The sequence below is a fragment of the Oncorhynchus kisutch genome, linkage group LG9 (genome assembly GCF_002021735.2).
Source record: "Oncorhynchus kisutch isolate 150728-3 linkage group LG9, Okis_V2, whole genome shotgun sequence".
In the NCBI taxonomy this organism is placed as follows: Eukaryota; Metazoa; Chordata; class Actinopteri; order Salmoniformes; family Salmonidae; genus Oncorhynchus; species Oncorhynchus kisutch.
The window spans coordinates 24,474,973-24,483,579 of NC_034182.2; the positions used below are offsets into that span (position 1 = coordinate 24,474,973).

At 43.2% G+C, this 8,607-nt stretch overlaps 1 protein-coding gene across 2 annotated transcripts; it reads right to left on the bottom strand.

Annotated features, from left to right (window-relative positions):
* Positions 1 to 703: 703 nt before the first annotated feature.
* si:dkeyp-75h12.7 (uncharacterized) lies at positions 704 to 8,389 on the bottom strand. Of its 2 annotated transcripts, none has more exons than XM_031832215.1 (7): positions 8,022 to 8,389; positions 7,566 to 7,686; positions 4,495 to 4,664; positions 4,114 to 4,295; positions 3,075 to 3,246; positions 2,880 to 2,980; positions 704 to 2,721 (listed from the first exon to the last, which is right to left on the bottom strand). In XM_031832215.1, the coding sequence occupies exons 1-7, from the start codon at positions 8,083 to 8,085 to the stop codon at positions 2,242 to 2,244; spliced, it is 1,290 nt and encodes a 429-aa protein (XP_031688075.1). In that variant the 5' UTR covers positions 8,086 to 8,389; the 3' UTR covers positions 704 to 2,241. The 2 variants fall into 2 exon arrangements, with proteins under 2 accessions (XP_031688075.1, XP_031688074.1); XM_031832214.1 differs by having other exon boundaries at positions 2,856 to 2,980.
* Between the last annotated feature and the right edge of the window lie 218 nt (positions 8,390 to 8,607).

Genomic DNA, 8,607 nt, shown 5'->3' on the forward strand with positions numbered 1-8,607 from the left:
TATAGGCTACATGTGCACCACAAAGTCAGAACAGTAGGCAAAATTAAGAGGGAAAAATAGACCAAATGATTACATACACTTAGTATTACGTTCTTAGCTACGGTATACATATCTCCCTGGCATATTACATCATTTATGCAGCAGCATATAAAATACATGTTTGGACACACCTTGTGCTGTGCTCACTTGAACAGGAAGGTGGTCCTTCGTGGGAAAATTTTGTCAAAGTCTGGCATTCTCTGGATTTATGGTGCTTTCAAGACAACTGGGAACTCAACGAGTTGAATCATGATGACGTTAGTGATCTTCAGGTCATACATAGCTCTAGAAAGAGGCCCGAGTTCCGATTCTGAGTTGGATGACCGCTCAAAATGTATTCTCCCCAATCGGAACTCGTTTTTTTCCCTCCCAACTTCGCTGTTCTGAGTTAAGTTGTTTTGAGCATGGCACAAATCATGCATCATTGACAGCATGGCCAACGTTGAATGTTCATCATCTTAAGCTTGGAAAAGAGACCCTTAATCCCAGACATGGGACCACAGCAACTCCACTGAAAAGCAGGCTAGTGATTGCTTTGCAATGCTTGCAGTTAGCCACGGACTCCTTCCAAACCCTTCATTGTTGAATTTGCGATTTCCAGCTTGTGTAATGTTTATGTCCAATGGCCGATGAGTACCGATACGTTTTATCTATAATTTCTCTTCATATACAAGGATTAAAAATGATTTGCCAGTAGATTATCAACTTGATTCATGATCACTGATAGCTAAGATTTTGAAAGTATGACGTTGACATATAACTCTATGGCAGAACCCAAGAGGTTTGAATTTAAGCTTTAACCGTAGACTTAGCGGTGACGTAGTGTCCCTATGAGTGACAGAACACTGAGCCAATCACGACGCAACTAGAGAACATTACCAAAACCCGCACTCCATATTTTCTTCTGGCTGACCCACCACCAAAGAAAGCAATGAGCTAGGCTGAAACACCTGCATTTTGGAGCTGCCTTAGAAAGCAAAAAAGAGACCATGTTTGTGTGCGGCTTTATTAACTCATTGATTTATTTTTATTGCATTGTTTGCAAACTGATGTGACATTTAATGCCAAAATAACATGAATAACAGGCAAGCCCCCCCCAAATTTTTTTACTGCCTGTCGAACACCACGTAAATCCCCAATCCAACTTCACCACCTCAGCTGCAGAGCTAGCCAGCACACACCAGTGAAGAGTGAGCCACAAAGCGACCATTTTGGATCAGGTTTCCGGTGAATTGACTGCAAATACAGCAGAACCCATAAAAGTTGCTCCAAAAACCCAAGTTCAAGGTTAGATGCGATACCTTTTGGATGCCTGAGAATTAGCATCTATGATTGGCAAGCAAACACACTGCTTAGTTTGGACTCATGATCCAACCCCAATATTAGACCAACAACATGAATACATTAATCAAAATCCTCCAGACAGTGATATTATTATGAGCCATACGCAGGCTGTGTGGTTTCCAGAACAATAGGGCCAATCACTGTTTCCCATCCAACGTCTCCTCTGTCTCTACCCCCGAATGTTCTAATGTTCCGGGAAAAGTGCACCACCAGTGAAACAAGAGGCAGGAGAGAGATGTTCCCCTACCCTCTGCCCTCCTCCCCCAGAATGAGATGTCAGACACGGGTAAGAGACAGTGGGGGTCAGGCCGGAGATGGGATGGGGCAACAGTGAGTCAGAAGCAAGGCAGAGAGAGGGGGAAGAACAACCTATTACGACACAGAAAAAGAGCAGAAAAGACACTTGGCACAGTAGACAAAGGAAATTTAAAGTGGAGTCAGAATAATAAACCCCCCTTAGAAAAAAAAAAGGTGCCATCTAGAACCTAAAAAGGTTTGTCGGCTGTCCCCATAGGATAACTCATTGAAGAACCCTTTTTGGTTCCAGGAAGAATAGTTTTGGTTCCGAAAAGGGTTCTCCTATGGGGACAGCCGAAGAACCCTTTTGAAACCCTTTTTTCTAAGAGTGTATGTGTTTATGATTGCACTGTCCAGTATTGTCCCTGTTATGGTTGACCTTGGTAAGGTGCTGGACCATACCACAGTCCTGTTGGAACTGAAAATGTATGTCTGTAAGCTGAGGGCAAAAATTACAATTTTCAACAAAAATGGTCAATAAAGTTTTTGAACTCCTCTCAGCACTGTGGAGTTCATAGGAATATGTTAAACATGGCATTGTGAGTACTGCAGTGCAACATGCTACAGGTTACACCACTGTAGTCCCTCAAGGTTCTCACCCCCATCCCCCTCACTCACCCTCCCAAACCTCACAGAACACAACGGGACCACCTGGCCCTCCACGGCCTCTGACAGAGATGGAGAACCAGGGTACGGTAGAACTGGCACATTGGGCCCTGGATGTGGTTGTCGAGGTGAATCAAAGCTGCACTGGATCATATGCAGGCCTATAGGCACAGTGGAGCATGGCAGGGATATGGTGCTGCCTGAGTTCAGGTCCAGCTCCATTCTCTCAGTGTTCCAGTGCATGTTGCCTGACCTATAGTCACTGAGGAAGGGGTTGCTGTTGTACCCATTACCCAGGCTTGGGGCCTGGGCCTCGGTGCAGACACAGCTGGAGAAAGAGGACAGGATGGAGAGGTGGTCGTCTACAATGTCACTGGGGTCAACAGGGTCTGAAGGGGACTCCGGCAGGTCCTGGAGGAATGCCTGAAGAGATGCCTGCATTAAAAAAAAGACAAAAACAGTGTAATGATATATCCAAGGACATTCAAGATAATACTGCATTTTATATAGTACTATACACAAATGAAATACTCATGTGTTTGTGTTTCAAAAGAATAAGGACAGTTTACTAGAGACTTGGGGAGTCTGTTTACGTGTGGTGCATCTCGTTTTTGTTTCAGCAGGTACAGAGCCAGAGCAAGGAGAGGAGAGAAGAGTACAGCACACACTCCTATCCCCAACACTGGCTGCAACCCTGGGAAACACAAACCACACGTCATTTTGTAATTAGGGTTGTATTCATAACCCAAGCTTCATGTCCACACCCCGACTCAACCTTAACCTCTAACCTAGTCCTGGGCCAGCATGGTGGACACAACTGGGGTCCGAGGGAGGAGACGAGGCCTGGGGGAAGGTGTCCGGACTGACGGAGAAGTTAGCCACAACACAGTAGTCATGTCCTGGGACCAGGTTTGAGAACTCTGCCCCATACACCATCGTCTGGACCAAACCAATCTGCGTCTGAAATCGGACCAGCCAATCACAAAAGCTGTATCAGACACATGCAAGAGGATCAGCCAATCAGAGAGGCTGTATCAGACAGTGTCACAGAAGGCCAAATCAGGGACACTTGTACTAACAAATGCACACACAAAAAATATGCAGCAAAGAAACCAGTGCTGGAAAAAGTACCCAATTGTCATACTTGAGTAAAAAAAAAATTTAAAGGTACTTTAAATAGAAAATGACTCAAGTAAAAGTCACCCAGTAAAACACTACTTGAGTAAAAGTCTAAAAGTATTTGGTTTAAAATATACTTAAGTATCAAAAGTAAAAGTATAAGTCATTTCAAATTCTTTATATTAGGCAAAACAGACATCACCATTCTCTTGTTTTTGAATTTACGGATAGCCAGGGGCACGCTCCAACACTCAGACATCATTTACAAACGAAGCATGGGTTTAGTGAGTCCGCAATGGCACAGAGGCAGTAGGGATGATTAGGACGTTCTCTTGTTAAGTGTGTGACTTAAGACCATTTTCCTGTCCTGCTAAGCATTCAAAATGTAACGAGTACTTTTGGGTGTCAGGGAAAGTAAAAAGTACACACTTTTATTTAGGAATGTAGTGAAGTAAAAGATGTAAAAAACAAAACATATATATAGTAAAGTACAGCTAGACTAAAAAACAACTTAAGTAGTACTTTAAAGTATTTTTACACCACTGGAAACATGTGTAGTTTCTGGGCTCTCACTCCTTAACATTGTACCCCTTACATTCACTTACATAGCAGCAGGTAGAAAGGAAAAAGGATGTGTGAACGAGAGCGAGCAAGACAAAAGGAGGGAGGGTGAGCAAAAAGTGGTATCGCCGATGGCAACAGGGGTACCTTGTAGTCGGAGGGGTTCTGTCGGTCATATACTGTCACGGTGACCCAGAGGTCAATAAATTTTGACAGTGGACAGCAACTCTGCAGAGGAAGACACTCCCTTTTGCTAGAACAAGGTAAGTGCACCTCCACTCCCAGCCTCTCTCCAGACAGAGAGACCAAGACGGAGGGGCTGCTGAAGTCTGGAGAGGAGAAACAAAGCCACTTTCATTTCAAAATCACGACAATCTCTTCATGCGAGTGCCTTTAGCCATGTTAGCCCTCTCTATTTGAACGATGCAGTGTATTAAGACGGTTAAATGCTCTTTTTTGTTGTTGATTTGAACAATAAATCGCCATGGCAATACGTGACAGGTCTTAGAGGAGAGACAGGCTACTGACTGAAATCACGGACGCCAAACACCAGATTTTCTGTCCAGACTGGACTCCCCGGGCCCTGGTGGAGGCCCAGGCGGATCATGTTGTACACCTCGAAGTTAGAGAAGGCCTCGGACAGGTCACACAGCTGGGAGGAGAACCGCACACAACTCTCCACGTCCTGCCACGAATCACTGCAACACACACAGTCAAAAGTTCAGAGACACTCATTCATGGGTTTCTTTATTTGGACTATTTTCTATATTTTACAATAATAGTGAAGACATCAGAACTTTGAAATAACACATATGGAATCATGTAGTAACCACAAAAAAAGGTGTTAAACATATCAAAATATATTTTATATTTGAGATTCTTCAAAGTAGCCTCCCTTTGCCTTGACAGCTTTGCACACACTTGGCATTCTCTCAACCAGCTTCATGAGGAATGCTTTTCCAACAGTCTTGAAAGAGTTCACACACAAACTGAATTGGTCCACCCAGACAGACAGTGTGGTGGAGGTGGCGCAGGAGCGCCTCTTCAACCTCAGGAGGCTGAAGAAATTTGGCTCGTCACCAAAAGCACTCAAACTTCTACAGATGCACAAATCGAGAGGATCCGGGTTGTATCACCGCCTGGCATGGCAACTGCTCCGTCCACAACCGTAAGGCTCTCCAGAAGGTAGTGAGGTCTGCACAACGCATCACTGGGGGCAAACTACCTGCCCTCCAAGACACCTACACCACCCGAAGTCACAGGAAGGCCATAAAGATCATCAAGGACAACAACTACCGCTGCATGTTCACCTCGCTATCATCCAGAAGGCGAGGTCAGTACAGGTGCATCAAAGCTGGGAGCGAGAGACTGAAAAACAGCTTCTATCTCAAGGCCATCAGACTGTTAAATGGCCACCACTAACATTGAGTGGCTGCTGCCAACATACAGACTCATCTCTAGCCACTTTAATAATGGAAAAATTTATGTAAAAAAAAATGTATCACTAGCCACTTAAAACAATGCCACTTAATGTTTACATTACTCATCTCATATGTATATACACTGCACTCGATACCATCTACTGGATCTTGCCTATACCGTTCTGTACCATCACTCATTCATATATTTTTATGTACATATTCCTCATCCCTTTACATTTGTGTGTATAAGGTAGTTGTGAAATTGTTAGGTTAGATTACTCGTCGGTTATTACTGCATTGTCGGAACTAGAATCAAGCATTTCACTACACTCGCATTAACATCTGCTAACCATGTGTATGTGACAAATAACATTTGATTTGACTCTGCGGTCCAACTCATCCCAAACTGGGTTGAGGTCAGGGGATTGTGGAGGCTAGGTCATCTGATGCAGAACTCTCCTTCTTGGTCAAATCACCCTTACACAGCCTGGAGGTGTGTTTGGGTCATTGCTCTGTTGAAAAACAAAATGATAGTCCCACTAAGCGCAAACCAGTTGGGATGGTATCACTGCAAAATGCTGTGGTAGCCATGCTGGTTAAGTGTGCCTTGAAGTCTAAATAAATCAGTGTCACCAGCAAAGCACGCCCACACCATCACACCTCCATGCTTCACGGTGGGAATCACACATCCGGAAATCATGGTTTCTTTGCAGCAATTCGGCCATGAAGGCCTGATTCATGCAGTCTCCTCTAAACAGTTGATGTCGAGATCGGTCTGTTACGTGAACTCTGTGGAACATTTATTTGGGCTGCAATTTCTGTGGCTGGTAACTAATGAACTTATCCTCTGCAGCAGAGGTAACCCTGGGTCTTCCTTTCCTGTGGCGGTCCTCATGAGAGCCAGTTTCATCATAGCGCTTGATGGTTTTTACTTTCAAAGTTCTTGAAATTTTCCAGATTGACTGACCTTCATATCTTAAAGTAATGGACTGTTGTTTCTCTTTGCATATATGAACCATTCTTGCCATAATATGGACTTTGGTATTTTACCAAATAGTGCCATCTTCTGTATACCACCTCTACCTTGTCACAACAACTGATTGGCTCAAATGCATTAAGGAAAGAAAGACATTACACAAATGTACTTTTAACAAGGCACACCTGTTAATTGAAATGCATTCCAGGTGCCTACCTCGAAGTTGGTTGAGAGAATGCAAAGCTGTTATCAAGGCAAAGAGTGGCTATTTTGAAGAATCTCAAATATATTTGGATTCGTTTAACACTTTGGGTTACTACATGATTCCATGTGTTATTTCATAGTTGATGTCTTCACTATTCTACAATGTAGAAAATAGTCAAAATAAAGAAAAACCCTGGAATGAGGTGGTGTGTCCAAACTTGACTGGTACTATATACTGTACACATAGAAACATACACAAACACGGAGATTAACTATGTGGTATTTATTATTCCGATCTTCTAAAATGTATGTGGAAATGTCCCTTCTGAAAATATGGTTATGACTGAAACCAGGTGGCAGGGGAGAGGAGCAGCCAGGGTGTTTTCACGGCTGTGGTAGAAAACAATAGTGCCCATCTATCGGAACCCATCTACCCATAAAGTCAACCAACCATATGGACTCGAGTGACTGATTCATCCCTCTGATTAAAACCCTTTGAGGTTTCTCTGTAAAAACCACAAGTTTGAAATTCTCCGCTCTCACGCTACCCCTCTCCGCATCGCTAGAGCGCTTTGTTCACACAATAAATTTGCTTTCCATTTCCTTTCTAGTCTAGCTTTCCCCTCATACACCCAACAGTTGCACTATCCATATTAGTTTCACTGTAAAGTAAATTACTAATCAGAATCCCAGTGCTGATTACAACCTTCAATGAATTGATTTAAAAAATACTCTACTTAAAAATGACTAACATAGTTACACACAGAACAAACATTACAGAAGATACATCAATGTAGTGGTTTTCTAGGAAACAATTCACTACCAATTCTAGAAAATAGCAAAACAGTAATAAGGCATACTATTTGAGCTAGATCGATTAGGTCAATGGAGACAGCAGACAGAACCCCGAATCTTAGAACAGCATTTAGCTGAGAGGAACCTTAGAGCTAGATACTAGTCCATTATGTCAATAGTGAGCAATGATGAGTCAGACACACCCCTGAGTCTTAGTTTGGACGGTGTAGGTGGTGGTAGCGTTCGCCTGTGGACAATCCCACTGCAGGACACAGTTTAAGTTCAGGGAATACAGACGGGTGGTACAGACGGCTCTAGATGATCCTGAGAGTTCACACGGAACACTTCAAAGTCAACACACAGGAATAGATCACACACACACACACACACACACATTCTCACATATGCTACACTTTCATATTCAAGAGCTCACATAAACAAGGATAACCATGCGTGAACAATTCACAGACATAACATGACACCATTTTAACCTTTAGTTGGCCATGTAATCCATTGAGATCAAACCATATATATGAGTAACTCTAGTGAGCCCCCCCCCCCCCCATAGATGGTGTAAATTAGATAATTCACTGTCCCCAATATGGAGGGTTCGGGTTATTTAATAAAGGTGGGTTTGAGGGAGCAACAGACTTACTTACCTGTGACGTGGACACACAATCCTGTTAACACAAGGGTCGTCAGTACACCTGGCGCCGTCACCATGTTGACACAGGTAAGCTAGACCCCAGGCTGAGAAAGACTGAGGACACAGCCTAAATCTTTTTCCCAAAACAAAATCCCCTTGAGGTAGGGGATAACACATTGATGCAATTACCCTGATGCACACAATGTCACAGAGGACTACATGACAATAAAATGCATAACAAATCATTTTCCAAAGTTGAATAGGAAAGGAGTAGCGTAAGCAGTCACTTACCGAGAGCGAGAGAGAGAGAGAGAGAGAGAGAGAGAGATAAAGAGAGAGAGAGAGAGAGAAAGAGATAAAGAGAGAGAGAGAGAGATAAAGAGAGAGAGAGAGATAAGAGAGAGAGAGATAAAGAGAGATAAGAGAGAGAGATAAAGAGAGAGAGATAAAGAGAGATAAAGAGAGAGAGAGATAAAGAGAGAGAGAGATAAAGAGAGAGAGAGATAAAGAGAGAGAGAGATAAAGAGAGAGAGAGATAAAGAGAGAGAGAGATAAAGAGAGAGAGAGAGAGAGAGAGGGAGAGGGAGAGGGAGAGGGAG

Excerpts from the sequence above, each read along its gene's own strand:
- si:dkeyp-75h12.7 (XM_031832214.1), bottom strand. The coding sequence starts at position 8,085 with ATGGTGACGGCGCCAGGTGTACTGACGACCCTTGTGTTAACAGGATTG. Across the intron at positions 7,687-8,021 it reads ATTGTGTGTCCACGTCACAG|GATCATCTAGAGCCGTCTGT; the intron begins GTAAGTAAGTCT and ends GTGAACTCTCAG. Across the intron at positions 4,665-7,565 it reads GTCCAAACTAAGACTCAGGG|TGATTCGTGGCAGGACGTGG; the intron begins GTGTGTCTGACT and ends TGTGTGTTGCAG.